Raw genomic sequence first — 14,782 nt, 5'->3', positions numbered from 1 at the left:
TGGTGGACTTGTAAGAATATTAAGGCTTTTTGGATAAGAATTTGGTGGATTCTACAAAATGTTCTGAAAAAGAAGATAAAGTTCCTGCCGCAATTTTTTCTGCTGGGAATTATCACGGACTGTACAGTTATTGAGACTTAAACTGATTTTAAATCTAATAACAGCAGCAAGATTATTGATAGGACAGTATTGGAAGAAAAAAGAAGTACCTACAATAGGAGAATGGATATTGAAAGTTGCCAATTTAGCTGAGATGGCAAAAATCTCAGCCTTTTTGAAAGACAATACGCATGAAAGATATTTAAATGAATGGAAAAAATGGATTGACTATATTCAAAACAGATATCAGACTAAGAGTTATCAGACTGCCTTTGAATGATTTGGATGTATTATTTTTGATTGTTTTGGGGGAGGTTAGGGATTGATGAGAATTGTAGGAGTATAATTGAGTTAGGAGGGAAAATTTTTTAGCATGTTTGTTTTATTTTTGACTATACCTTGTGTTTGTTCTGGGAAGTCAGGGGGGAGGGGGGTTTGTGAAGGGAGGGGAGGGGCTAGGGGAGGGGGGAAACTGGGGGGAAAAAGTTTTGTAAAACTTTTTCAATAAAAAAAAGAAAAGAAAATCCTATCAGAAGCTTTGGCTGAAATGCTAGGATGTGATCCACAAGAGGTTGTTTTTCAAATTGACAAAGTATATAGGGTTAATTCATGGATTGCTAGACAAAAAAAATTGCCAAAAGACATTGTGGTTTATTTCTTGACAAGAACAATGAGAAATCAAATTCTGCAAGCCATGTATCAGAAAAAGTTGCAAATAGGAGAACAAGAGGTGATGGTTCTGAAAGAGATTCCCCCTAAGATGTTAAAAGATAGGAAAATGTTTATATTTTTTACACAAGAGCTTAAAAAAATGCCAAATTCAATTTAGATGGGAGGTTCCAGCTGGTCTCACTGTGTTTTTTCAAGAAGGAGATATCGTATTGAAAGCAAAACACTTTCTCTTTAATGTGCTGAAAGTTGATCCAGAAGCAACAGATAAAAGCCCAAAAGAGAGGCAAAAGAGTGTGGAAGCCGACTTGGCCCCTTTGATGTTATTATCCCAAGAACAGCCACAAGAACAAAGGATGACAAGGGGGGCTATTAAGTGTAAAGAAAAGGAGGATCAACTTCAAAGTAAAGGTCAGGATTCTACTACAGAAGCAGTGGGAGGAGCGAGGCCGAAGACAAGGGGGAGTGAGGATCTTCAGCTGATTGCTCAAAAGCTTTGTGAGGCCAGTGATGGCAAGTAAATTCCTGACTTGGAATGTTAATGGTTTGAATTCAGCGCTGAAAAGCAGAAAAATATTTCATTATTTGAGACAATTTAAAAATGATGTGATTTGTTTACAAGAGACACATATTAAACTATCAGACCAAAAAGACTTAATAAACTCAAAACTAGGTAAACACTTCGTTGCTTCAGCTTTGGATAAGAAAAATGGTATAGTGGTATATTTGAGAAAAGATATACCAGCTAAATTAATTGAAGCAGATATCCAAGGGAGATATATTGCTATTGAACTTGTATTAGAAGGAAAAAAGACACTCTTGATTGGTATATATGCACCTAACCAGCAACAAAATTTTTTTATAGAATGCTGCATGATAAACTGACCCTTTGGGATTACAAATCTTCTATTATACTAGGGGATTGGAATGGTGTAATAGATACATAGATATATAGATATAATAGAAAGAAATTATTTTAATTTCTTTTAATTGTATATACTCTGTATTTTATTTCGGCTGTACACCGCCCTGAGTCCTTTGGGAGAAGGGCGGTATAAAAATTTAATAAAATAAATAAAAAAATAAAAAAATACCCGAAAGAATAAGAGAATTTTCTCTAAGAAGATCCCTACACACGCAAAGCTGCCCAAATCTTTTTTTGAGATGATGGAAGACTTTGAGTTGAGAGATGTATGGAGAATGCGGAATCTTGAAGATAGAGACTATACCTTTTTTTCTGATAGGCATCAATCATTTTCATGTATTGATTTTATATTAATCACTAATGATTTGCTTTCTAGGGTTAAGAAAACGAAGATATTTCCAAGGTGCTTATCTGACCATAGTCCAGTATGGTTGGAATTGCAACAAGAAAAAGGTGGCAGAAGATCATGGCGAGTAAATGAAAATTTGTTTAGATATGAAGATAATGTAAATCAATGTAAAAAACAAATGAAAGAATTTTTTGATGATAATTTGAATAGGGAAACATCGATAAAAATGGTTTGGGATGCAAGTAAGGCTTTTATGAGAGGAGTTTTAATATATATGAATAACAAACAGAGGAGTAAGCAAGAAAAACAGCGTAGGTATTCAGAAGAGGAAATTCTAAAGAAACAACAATTATTAATACATAGTCCATATGATCAAAAATAAAGATATTACAGTGTCAACTTAATATGATAATGGCAGACCAGGTGGCAACAAATATACAGTATGCTAAACATAATACTTTTTGTAATGCAAATAGACCTGGTAGGTGGTTAGCATATATGTTAAGGAAAAAACAAAAAGCACATATTATAGAAAAAATAGAATATAAAGGTAAAGAGAGATATCAACAGGATAAAATTAAAAAAGCTTTTTTAGAATATTTGGAGGTAGGGGGGAGGGGATGGAGGGGGGAAAAGGGGGGTAAAATTTTTTGTAAAAACTTATTCAAAAAAAAAAGAAAGAAAAATACGGTACATCTTAGTGAAATATTTCAGCAAATAAACTTTAGTAAGTATCACATTGATTAACGAAACAGTAAGAAAAATTATATTAAATTACCAAGCAGCTTAGTTCTCTTTGGAACAATAATGTGTGCTACAAGTAACAATCCTACATCAGTATTTTATTATTACAGTACTTTGAGGAGGTCAATAATGACATGAGGATATGTGGCCCACTGATAGAGTGTTGCTGAATTAAAACTTCCAGCACCCTTATTCAACAATATTAATTACAGATCAACAACCCTGGAAGACCATGTTTACTATCCTTCCATTAGAATAGAATAGAATAGAATTTTATTGGCCAAGTGTGATTGGACACACAAGGAATTTGTCTTGGTGCATATGCTCTCAGTGTACATAAAAGAAAAGATACGTTCATCAAGGTACAACATTTACAACACAATTGATGGTCAATATATCAATATAAATCATAAGGATTGCCAGCAACAAGTTATAGTCATACAGTCATAAGTGGAAAGAGATTGGTGATAGGAACTATGAAACGATTAATAGTAGTGCAGATTCAGTAAATAGTCTGACAGTGTTGAGGGAATTATTTGTTTAGCAGTGATGGCCTTCGGGAAAAAACTGTTCTTGTGTCTAGTTGTTCTGGTGTGCAGTGCTCTATAGCGTCGTTTTGAGGGTAGGAGTTGAAACAGTTTATGTGTCAGAAGTTGGGTTTTTATTTTCTCAACCACTGATCTGGGGCAGGCTGACATTATGTCCAGGATGCGAGGGATCTGCAAATATTTTCACGGCCTTCTTCTTGATTCGTGCAGTATACAGGTCCTCAATGGAAGGCAGGTTGGTAGCAATTATTTTTTCTGCAGTTCTAATTATCCTCTGAAGTCTGTGTTTTTCTTGTTGGGTTGCAGAACCGAACCAGACAGTTATAGAGGTGCAAATGACAGACTCAATAATTCCTCTGTAGAACTGAATCAGCAGCTCCTTGGGCAGTTTGAGCTTACTGAGTTGGCACAGAAAGAACATTCTTTGTTGTCCTTTTTTAATGATGTTTTTGATGTTAGCTGTCCATTTGAGATCTTGCGATATGATAGAACCCAGAAATTTGAAGGTTTCTACTGTTGATACTGTGTTGTCAAGTATTGTGAGAGGTGGAAGTATGGAAGGGTTTCTCCTAAAGTCTACCACCATTTCTACGGTTTTGAGTGTGTTCAGTTCCAGATTGTTTTGGTTGCACCACAAGGCTAATCGTTCGACCTCTTGTCTATATGCAGATTCATCATTGTCTCGAATGAGACCAATCACTGTTGTGTCATCTGCGAACTTCAGTAGCTTAACAGATGGATCATTGGAGATGCAGTCATTGGTATACAGAGAGAAGAGAAGTGGGGAGAGCACACAGCCTTGGGGAGGCCCCTGTGCTAATTATACAGGTATTTGATGTGATCTTGCTTAGCTTCACCTGCTGCTTCCTGTTTGTTAGGAAGCTTGTGATCCACTTACAAGTCTGTTCCGGTACCTGTAGCTGGTTTAGCTTAGTTAGAAGAATGTCTGGAATGATGGTATTGAATGCTGAACTAAAGTCTACAAAAAGGACCCTTGCATAGGTCTTTGGAGACTCAAGATGTTGTAGGATGTAGTGCAGAGCCATATTAACAGCATCATCTGTTGATCTATTTGCTCGGTATGCAAATTGCAAGAGGTCTAACAGCGGATCCGTGATGTTTTTCAGGTAGGAAAGCACTAGCCTTTCAAAGGTTTTCATGACTACAGATGTTAAAGCAACTGGTCTGTAGTCATTCAGTTCCTTGATGGTGGGCTTCTTCGGCACTGGGATGATGGTAGAGCGTTTGAAGCAAGAAGGAACATAACACATCTCTAGTGATTTATTGAAAATATGGGTGAAGATGGGGGCCAATTGGTCAGCACAGACTTTTAAGCAAGAAGGAGTTATCTTGTCTGGGCCTGGAGCTTTTCCTGGCTTTTGTCTGTGAAATAGATCCTGCACTTCCTTTTCTGTGATCACTAGGGGTTGTGAACCCAATGAAATGGGGTCAGTTGTAGGAGGCTTGGCTGTTGTTGGTGTGTCTGAGATGGGGGTTGTGGAGATAGGTGGCTGTAGTTTCCTTTCAAACCTGCAGTAAAACTCATTCAGGTCATCTGCCAGTTGTTGATTACCTTCAGCCTGGGAAGGAGGTTTGCCATAGCCGGTTACATAAATTACATAAATAAGAAAACATTGCTTGTAGCAACTGCTCTTCCTTGGTTAATTTAATTTGTTAATTTGTTAATATGTACACCGAGAGTTTATGTACCAAGACAAATTCCTTGTGTGTCCAATCACACTTGTCTACTCACACAAGAATTCTATTCTACTCTATTGGATGTTCCATAATCTTAGAACAAATATCCCATCCCAGCCTATCCAATCAGTTAACCAGAGGATAGGGAAACAAAACAGTTAATGTCACTTAGTCCTTTCCAGTAAACTGAAATTGTTTTGTTCAGCATACTCAAAAGTTAGGTGATACCAGTGGTGAAATCTAATTTTTTTTACTACTGGTTCTGTGGGCATGGCTTGGTGGGCATGGTGTGGCTTGGTGGACGTGGCAGGGGAAGGATACTGCAAGATCTCCATTCCCATCCCACTCAAGGGGAGGATACTACAAAATCTCCATTCCCACCCCACTCCAGGGGAAGGATATTGCAAAATCTCCATTCCCACCCCATTCTGGGGCCAGCCAGAGGTGGTATTTGCCGGTTCTCTGAACTCAAAATTTCTGCTACCGGTTCTCCAAACTGCTCAAAATTTCCACTACTGGTTCTCCAGAACCTGTCAGAACCTGCTGGATTTCACCCCTGGGTGATACTACATATCCTACACAATGTGAATTGTGCTTTTACAGCTAGCTATGGTAGATAGCAGTGTGACTATAAATGATTTAAATATAAATGAATTTGCACTTTCAATTTTTATGTAGCAATCAACAGCACAATTTGGTTTTGTCAAGCTTATCAATTAAACTTTTTTGGTAGATTTAGCAGTGGTATTAGCTCTTCCTATGCTATGTAGCATATCAGCCATTGCTGATCCTAAGCCTGGATGAGAAAGGATTAGGGTTCGGGATTGCGCTAGCAACCTGTAAAAATTATAACCACTACAAAAGCATATATATCCCCATGATATATAATGGAGATGAAGAATGAGGCAGCATATATTGCTCTGGTTTTTTGAACCAGTAAGCAAAAAACTTTGTTAAGGCAATAGACAGCTCCTTCATAAATAGTATCTTCTTAGGATCTTATTTATGGAACTGTATTGTTTCCTCTTATTATCAGTATTTTAAAAAATATATAGAAAATTGAGGGGGAAAATACATACAATCAATGTTTATTTTTACTTGCAATTATATTCAAGGAATAAGAGTATGAGTAGAGGAAAATAAGAGAACACTAGATAACTACATTACTAGTTACACAGAAAAAAATACAAAAAGACTATTATAGTACTAATGTATTCATTGATATTAAAGCATGAAAGCAAGCAATTAAATGAAAAGGTATTGGAATTAGAGAATAAGAAATTAAACAACTCATTGATTTACAATCGAGATTAGCAGTTACATTACAGGGGTTTAACAACTTTCAGACAGATACCACATATTGAGCTCTAAAGCACCATTCAGACTTTGAATCAACAATACTGCAGAATCGTAGAATATGTCATAATAGATTGTTTACTCGAGGCATTCAGATTAGAAAACCTCTTTCACCTAACATATATCTGTATTCTTTATATAGTAGCTCTAAGACGATTAGAACATTTTCACAAGTTTCCTATTTTTATAGTCAAATAGTATTTTTGAAAACTCAATAAAATATTAAAATATAATTTCACATAGTAACCCCAAATATATGCTAGTATGTTAATATCTATATTTCTTTTAGGTTAAACAGCTTTTCTAAATATAAAAATTAGGATATACTAATATTTTAAGGGTAGAAAAAGTTCTGCAAAAATGTATAGATTATTCTCCAATATATATAGTCACATTCTTTAAAAATCTATACACAGTAACTTCAATTTGAATTTGAAGTTTTCCCTTAGGCATGGAAGTCAGCTGGGTGACTTTGGACAAGTCACTTTCTCAATCTACCTCACCCATTCCCACCCAATCCCACCAAGATTTTATGGGAAAATCAGGAAGCAGGAATATTCTGTATACTACCTTGAGTTACACAAGTAAAGATGACATTTACACAAATAAATATTTTAAATTGATACTCCTTACACATATCCATCTTACCTTCATTCATAATTATTACTGCTTCTTCTGTTATTTGACTTCCGGATCCAACTGATGTTTGTGCATAAAAATAGAACTTGTATCGAGTGCTGTAATTTAAGTTGCTTAAAATCAAGCTGGTCTCATTGGCAGGAATATTGATCTCTTCCAAGTGACGTAATTCATGAGTACTGTTAACTGTTGTTATATAGAATACAAAATACAATTAATTTTTTATTTAACTACTGAAGCCAAGCATTTATGCAACATGCTGACTCCTGCTGTGGACATGCTGCATTAGAACTATTCAGAGGGTATAAATTGTTTAATGAATGTGTGATAAAGGCAGAATAATCCTGCTTTTAATTTAGAACAATTTTTGTTTGTGAAGTTGTTCTTTGGCTTCCTGCATATAGAAATTTCAAAGGCCTACAAAGTTGTAATTTTGAAAGTAACGTGTACCACTTACATGTTCACTTAATTAGTTTCCTAACATCTGGTTAAGAAGATGCTATTACATCTTCTTAAGATACACAACACAGATCAGCAGCACCAAATATAAATTCTCACTAAACAATTTTGTGCTGTTTGCATCTTCTGCAACTTTTGTCCCCAAGGCATAATGCATTGTATAGTTTTTACAAGGAAATACAGTGCTACCCTCTTTCCATAAAGATTTTGTAAAATTTAACATTGTTCACTTCCAATTCTTAAAAACCGATTCATATAGAAAAATATTAGCCAATCAACCTAAAAAGATACTATTACTTATTCAATAAAGATATGCTTTGTGGATTCATTTTTTGTTAGTTTTACTTACTTGGTTGAAACTTTAACGTGTATCCCAGCAGAACTCCATTTGGATGAGAAGGTGGTCCCCATTCCAAAATAAGAGAGTCCAGATTTTGATTGGTAATCTTCAAAAAAGAAGGTGCACTGGGAACTTTAACACACACACACACACACACACACACACACACACACGCCCCACAACATAAAGTTAATTTTAATAAAACTCAAATATTATATAAAATATTTTAAATGTTCCTTTTAAATTATCATCACATTTTATTTAATACAATACCAATGTTACATGTGGATTTTCTAAAATTTGGATGCAGTTTCTGGAACTTTTTGGAAAGTTTCTCATCACTGCTAATATGTGCCTGAATTCTGCAGATATGTTGCTATGCTGTAAAAATAATGCTTTATTCTCCTTATATGACTAACTTTACTGTTAATTTCTCCCTTCATATTTCCATTCCTTAGTACATCAGATATTACATGTGACAGACATCAATATACACTTTGTCTAATATGCCTTAGTGCTACTCATATACTGCCCCAGTACAACTTCAATAATGTAGCCTTTATCTATAAAAGCTTACATATCACTTTCCCATAGATTAATTTTATCTATATTTGCTCATGTTTCATTGTCTTCCAATAAGTATGTTAAAAATCAGAAACATTTATTATTTTAAATAATCATTTAATAATAATGAAAATGGCCTGGTAATACTTAAATCACAACGTGAAACATAAATATCTGAGTTATTCAATTACATACCTCCTTCTGGAGTCTTAAATGTTTCATCTTGGCTTGCTGGACCTTCTCCTTTCCCATTAAATACTCTTACATTCAGTTTATAAGAACTAAAAGGCTCTAGTCCCGGCACCATTCCATGTGTTCTATTTCCACTGTAAGTCAACATCCTTTTTTCCACATGCTGCTTAATTTTTCCAGATAAATGTTTGACTTTCCAATAGTAAATCTAAATATATATGTATGGATATTTTAAATATTAATTTATGATGTTCTCAGATTGCATTATATTATACAGCCCAAATGAATTTTGAGACAAGCAATTTAGTGTGCTAAATAATAAACAATATTTTTTAAAAAATAAGCATTTAAAATAACTTAAAGGAAATCCATTGATTTCTTCTCTAACCTCGACTATCCAGTCGAGTGAGTTTAAATTATCAGTGGAAAGGCATATCAAATCCTTAACATATGTATTACATTAGCACATTAGACTACCTGTATTTGAAGCAGATAAACTGCCTTCAAATCTGTACTCAGATATGGAAGTTATTATCTGACTCTGATTTAGATAGTTCTTAGCATAGTCTATTTCATACGGTTGTGAACAATTAGAGATAGATTATTATAGGATTCTTTAGAAAATGGCTAGTATAATTTAAATACATAAACATGATATAAGTTTTACTGATTTTGTATGCACATACAACCCAAGACTAAATACTGGTATGACGGAATATAAAATTTATGTTACACATGTTACAAGGAACACTTAAGTGTAAATAATAACAGTGGTTAGACTAAAAACTGTTTCTGTCAAACATCAAATAGCTATTTTCAGAGACCAAGAAACACAAAATAGTATTTACTCTGGTCTAGCATCTCAAGAAATAAAATAAACAAATAAGGAAAACTTACACTCAAATACATTTGTGGATATTTTTATAAATGCTGTTTAAGAAATAGCGATGGTTAACTTACTTTGTATCCCTGAAGATGACCCCGGACAAACTTAAATGGAACTGGATCCCATTGCACTTTCACTAACGTACTGTTTACAACTTGTACTTGTAAATTGCCTGGAGCAATCATTGGCACTGACAAGGGACAAATGCAACAAATCCAAGTTTAGAACCACTTGCATGTGTTTATAAGGTACCATGTTTTCCCGAAAATAAGACCTGGTCTTATTTTCTTTTGGGCCCCAACATAATAACTCGGGCTCATTTGCGGGGAGGTCTTACTTTTTTGACATGCAGGAGGTGGCGAATGTGGGGGCTGATGGGAGTTGAAGTGCTACTACCGCTAGCCCCACCCTCTGTCCCATCTACTTGCCTGTGGCCGCAACAAACCAAGCTCTTGGCGTGCCCCAGCCTCTGTCCTCCCCTGCCTGCTGGCCCTGCTGCTGCTGGAGCTTGGGTCTTGTCGTGCAAAATGCCACTCAGCTCATTGCTCCGGTGGAGTCACTCGCGGTAGGACACTGTCAGGCTTGGGGTGCCAGTGGAGCCGCTCCTGCCATGAGTGGCTCCACTGGTGCAACGAGCCTCATGGCATCCTGACAAGAGTAGCTCCACCAGCATGATGAGACTTGAGGCATCTGGCTATAAGCGGCCACAAGTGGCTGCAGAAGGAGTCGGGCAGCAGTGCAACAGGTGTTGGGGCATTGGAGGTTTGGCTGTGGTGGTCCTAAGGTAAGTGGGTGCAAGGCCTGTGGGGCAGCTCCATCCCCACATCCTAGCTTGATTTTTACACTTGCGCCTCACCCCAGCTCGTACAACCAGATGGTGGGTGGGGGTTATTTTTGTGATAGGGCTTATTAGGTGAAGGCATGAAAATCAGGCCTAGGGCTTGTTTTTTGGGGTAGGTCATATTTTTTTCTTTTTTAAATTATTTTATGGTGATACACAATCTGACAAACACAACATATAACATATAAATATTTCCTATTTCTAAATAGTGTTTCTTAGTGGTCTTCTTTCCCTTTTATACCTTTCCCCCCATATCATATTTGTTATTTTCTTTTCTTTTTTATCCCCTTTTCTTTATTTACATTAAATTACCTAATATTAGTTTTACTTTTCTAGATTCTTATATATTTATTATTTACATATTGTACATTTCTAATACATTCTGTACATTCTAATTTCTCCCCTTTATTTTTTCCTTTATTTTTAGACTCAAGTCATTCATATAATTTATTCCAGATTATATAATAATCTGTCTCTTCTTTCTCTTTAATTTCTTTTGTTAACTTGTCCATTTCGGCACACTCTAAAACTTTCCCTATCATTTCTTCATCTGTTGGTATCTTTTCCTGTTTCCAATTTTGTGCATATGTTATTCGTGCAGCTGTTATAATGTGTAAAATCAGATATTTTATTTCTTTGGTGTATGTTCTCATAAAGATTCCTAATAAAAACATTTCTGGTTTGCTTTCAACTGGTTGTTCTGTTATTTTTTCTAGCCATTTTTTAATAGTTGCCCAGAATTTTTTTGCTGCCGGACATGTCCACCATAGATGGTAATATGTTCCCTGAGTTTTTTTGCATTTCCAAAATGTTGAATTATTATTTGAGAACATCTTTGCAAGTCTTGTAGATGGAAGGTACCATCTGTAAAACATCTTCAACCGGTTTTCCTTGTATGCCGCGGATAATGTTAATTTTGAATTTACTTGCCACATTGCTTCCGACCTCTCCAAATCTATTGTATAATTAAAATTCTGTGCCCATTTAATCACTGTATCTTTCACTATCTCCTCTTCCATTTAGTAGCGCAACAAAAATTTATAAATCTTGCTAATTAACTTCTCTTTTGTCACAAGTATAATTTTATCTAATTCATGTTGTTCTATTTGTATTTCATAATTTTTTGTGTTTTCTTTGTATTTTGATTGTATTTGAGTATATGTCCACCAGTCTATATCTCTATTTAAATCTAACTCCAGTTCTTGTTTTGTTTTTAGTTTCCCTTGTCAGTCTATTAAGTCTCTATATCTTATTATCTTGTTTAATTCTGTTAATTTTTGACATTTTAGTGCTTCTGTTGGTGAAAGCCAAATTGGGATTTTTGTATAATGTTGTTTTTTAAATTTCAACCAAATTTGTAATAATGCATTTCTTACTACATGTATTTTGAAATAACTATGTGTTTTATATTTTCCATCCCAAATAAATGCATGCCACCTAGGGGTGAAATCTAAAAAAATTTCCTACCGGTTCTGTGGGTGTGGCTTAATTGGTGGGCGTGGCTTAATTGGTGGACATGGCTTGGTGGTCAGATGACTGGGTGGGCGTGGCCAATAACAATAAATAATAAAAATAATAAACAAAGTATACAAAACAATAAGAGGTACCAAAAACCAACTTTCACACTTTACACACACACAACACAACACAACTGACTCACACACAATGTAAAAGCAGCTGCACTTCACCCTATATGGCCCCTGCAACAAGTCACAAAAACCTCACACAGCCACAAAAAGCTCAAAAACCAACTTTCACACTTTACACACACACAACACAACTGACTCACACATACACACACACACACAAACAAAATGTCACATACAGCTTTGTGAGATCTTGTGTGTTTGTGTAGTTATTTATTTATTTATTTATTTTATTAGATTTATAAACCGCCCTTCTCCCGAAGGACTCAGGGCGGTGTACAGCCAAGGTAAAAAGAGACAATATACAGTTAAAATAAATTAAAAAACTTATTACATGGTGTGGCCGAAATTAAAATAGTTAAAAAATCTAAAAAACCCCAGTTAAAACTAAAAAGAAGTTTAAAATTTTAAACTAAACAATTTAAGAAAGCCCCGCACGAACAAACAGGTATGTTTTCAGTTCGCGGCGAAAAGTCCGAAGGTCAGGTATTTGACGTAAACCAGGGGGAAGTTTGTTCCAAAGAGTAGGGGCCCCCACAGAGAAGGATCTTCCCCTGGGGGCCGCCAGCCAACATTGTCTGGCAGACGGCACCCTGAGAAGGCCCTCTCTGTGCGAGCGTACGGGTCGGTGGGAGGCATGAGGTAACAGCAGGCGGTCCCGTAAGTACCCAGGTCCCAAGCCATGGAGCGCTTTAAAGGTGGTAACCAAAACCTTGAAATGCACCCGAAAGGCAACAGGAAGCCAGTGCAGTCTGCGCAGGAGGGGTGTCACATGGGAGCTACGTGAGACTCTATCACCCGCGCAGCTGCATTCTGGACCAACTGAAGCCAACTAGTTAAAGTGAAACACTACAGAATCTCAGAACCAAATCTCAGAAAGCTGCTCAAATATTTTATTTTATTATTTTATTTAATTTATATTTTTTAGATCAGGGGTCTTCAACCTTAGTAACTTTAAGGTTTGTGGACTTCAATTCCCAGAGTTCTTCAGCCAGGAAAGCAGGCAGATTGAGGAGGCACTGAGGAGATGGATTTTAGGCAGGCACAATCAGTTGCTAGCTGATGCAACTGATGTAAAGCATGGCTTTGCGAGATGGAAAGGAGCAGTAATAAGGTAAGTGCTTCATAGCAGCCCAGAGCCTCTTAAAAGGAGGTTTTCTACAAGCTCTTCGCCTGAAGAGCTTGTAGAAAACATATTTTTTAAGGTTCTCTGGTGATGAGGAACTCAGCTGGGATTGCCTTTTAAAAGTTTTTTTTTTACAACCTCTTTGGCTGTTGTTAAGAGGTTGTTAAAAAATTTTTTTTAAAGGGTTCTGAAGATCTCAGCTGAGCCAAGGGATCGTTAAAGGCTTTTTTTTAACTTTTAAAGGCATGTTTTTGGCTGAAGAAAAACTGCTTTTAAAAGTAAAACAAAACAAAACCTCATGGCTCGGCTCAGCAGAGGCAGGGGGCGGGGCCAGGGATTTTTGCTACAGGTTCTCCCAACCACCCGCCACGTTTGCTACCAGATCGGGCGAGCCGGTCCGAACTGGGAGCATTTCACCCCTGATGCCATCCCACCTGTAAATCGTGTCCTTCTATTGTTAATATTCTTTTATCCCTTAGTTCTATCCATTCTGGATGGATATCCATCCATAACCAGGTTATGCCTGCTGCTTGATAATATAATTCCCATTCTGGGAGTGCTACTCTTCCTCTATCCTTTGTATCCTGTAGAAATTTAAGTCTTATTCTTGGACATTTTCCCTGCCATATGAATTTGCCTGTTATTTTGTTTAATGTTTTGAAGATTTTTTTTTCTAATTTTATTGGTATGACCTGAAAAAGGAATAGCAGTTTTAGTGATATATTCATTTTAATGGTGGCTATCTGGGGTAGGTTATATTTTCAAGGAAACACCGTACTTTGAATTTCATAAATGTAGAAAATTAATTTTGAATTCTATATTTGTACCACAATACTCAGAAAAGTCAGTAGTAGTTGTATTACAGCTACCCAGAAAAATCAGCTAAAGCAAAAATTATACTAAAAAGTAAGAAACTTACAGTCTTCGCCAGAATGTCCAATTATTGTTAAAGGATCAGGTGCAGGTCCTAAGTCATTTAATGCTTGTACTTTTATCTCATATGGAACAAAAGTTGGTGTATCAGCTACAATATATTTAGATACATTTGCAACTGTAACAGATGTCCATTCATCTTCATCATTCTGCTGCCAACTGACTTTGTATTGAAGACCTGGACCATTGGACTGAAAATCTGTTAAAGGCTAAAATGAAAAATAACAAAGGTATGATTTTTAACTAGCCATATAAAAGAGGATGAAGATAATATAAAGTTAATGGTTTTGTTCTAACAATTGCTAGAATAGAATAGAATAGAATAGAATAGAATAGAATAGAATAGAATAGAATAGAATAGAATAGAATTTTGTATTGGCCAAGTGTGATTGGACACACAAGGAATTTGTCTTGGTCCATATGCTCTCAGTGTACATAAAAGAAAAGATACGTTCAAAAAGGTACAACATTTACAACACAATTGATGGTCAATAAGTGGTGATTTAACCAGAATTTTTTTCATATTCATGTGTGGCATACAGCTTAAGGAATCTTACTAATTTAATGACTCTTTACCTTATTCTAAAATAAAATCACATGTGGTGCTCACAGGGGGCAACAGTAGGCAAAATGCCCTCTGTCATCCAGTCTAAAAAACATGCTATTAAAAGAAATGGGACTGGAAAAGACTAAAAAAGAAGAGAGGGGAAATGACAAACTAAAAAATCATTTCCTTCTATAATCTTGTACTTCATGGGTCGCATAATG

At 35.9% G+C, this 14,782-nt stretch overlaps 1 protein-coding gene across 19 annotated transcripts in view; it reads right to left on the bottom strand.

The window, feature by feature from the left end:
- Positions 1-14,782, bottom strand: part of NRCAM (neuronal cell adhesion molecule) — a 328,107-nt gene that overhangs the window by 63,949 nt on the left and 249,376 nt on the right. For all 19 annotated transcript variants that reach the window (XM_058191825.1, XM_058191808.1, XM_058191818.1 and 16 more), the window contains 5 exons: positions 14,001-14,223; positions 9,543-9,658; positions 8,586-8,790; positions 7,836-7,958; positions 7,037-7,213 (listed from right to left, as the gene is read on the bottom strand). In XM_058191825.1, the coding sequence (XP_058047808.1) occupies positions 7,037-7,213; positions 7,836-7,958; positions 8,586-8,790; positions 9,543-9,658; positions 14,001-14,223 (844 nt within the window). The remainder of the gene's footprint in view (positions 1-7,036; positions 7,214-7,835; positions 7,959-8,585; positions 8,791-9,542; positions 9,659-14,000; positions 14,224-14,782) is intronic.

This window comes from Ahaetulla prasina, chromosome 7, assembly GCF_028640845.1.
Source record: "Ahaetulla prasina isolate Xishuangbanna chromosome 7, ASM2864084v1, whole genome shotgun sequence".
Lineage (NCBI taxonomy): Eukaryota > Metazoa > Chordata > Lepidosauria > Squamata > Colubridae > Ahaetulla > Ahaetulla prasina.
This window is presented reverse-complemented; position numbering and strand designations above follow the sequence as displayed.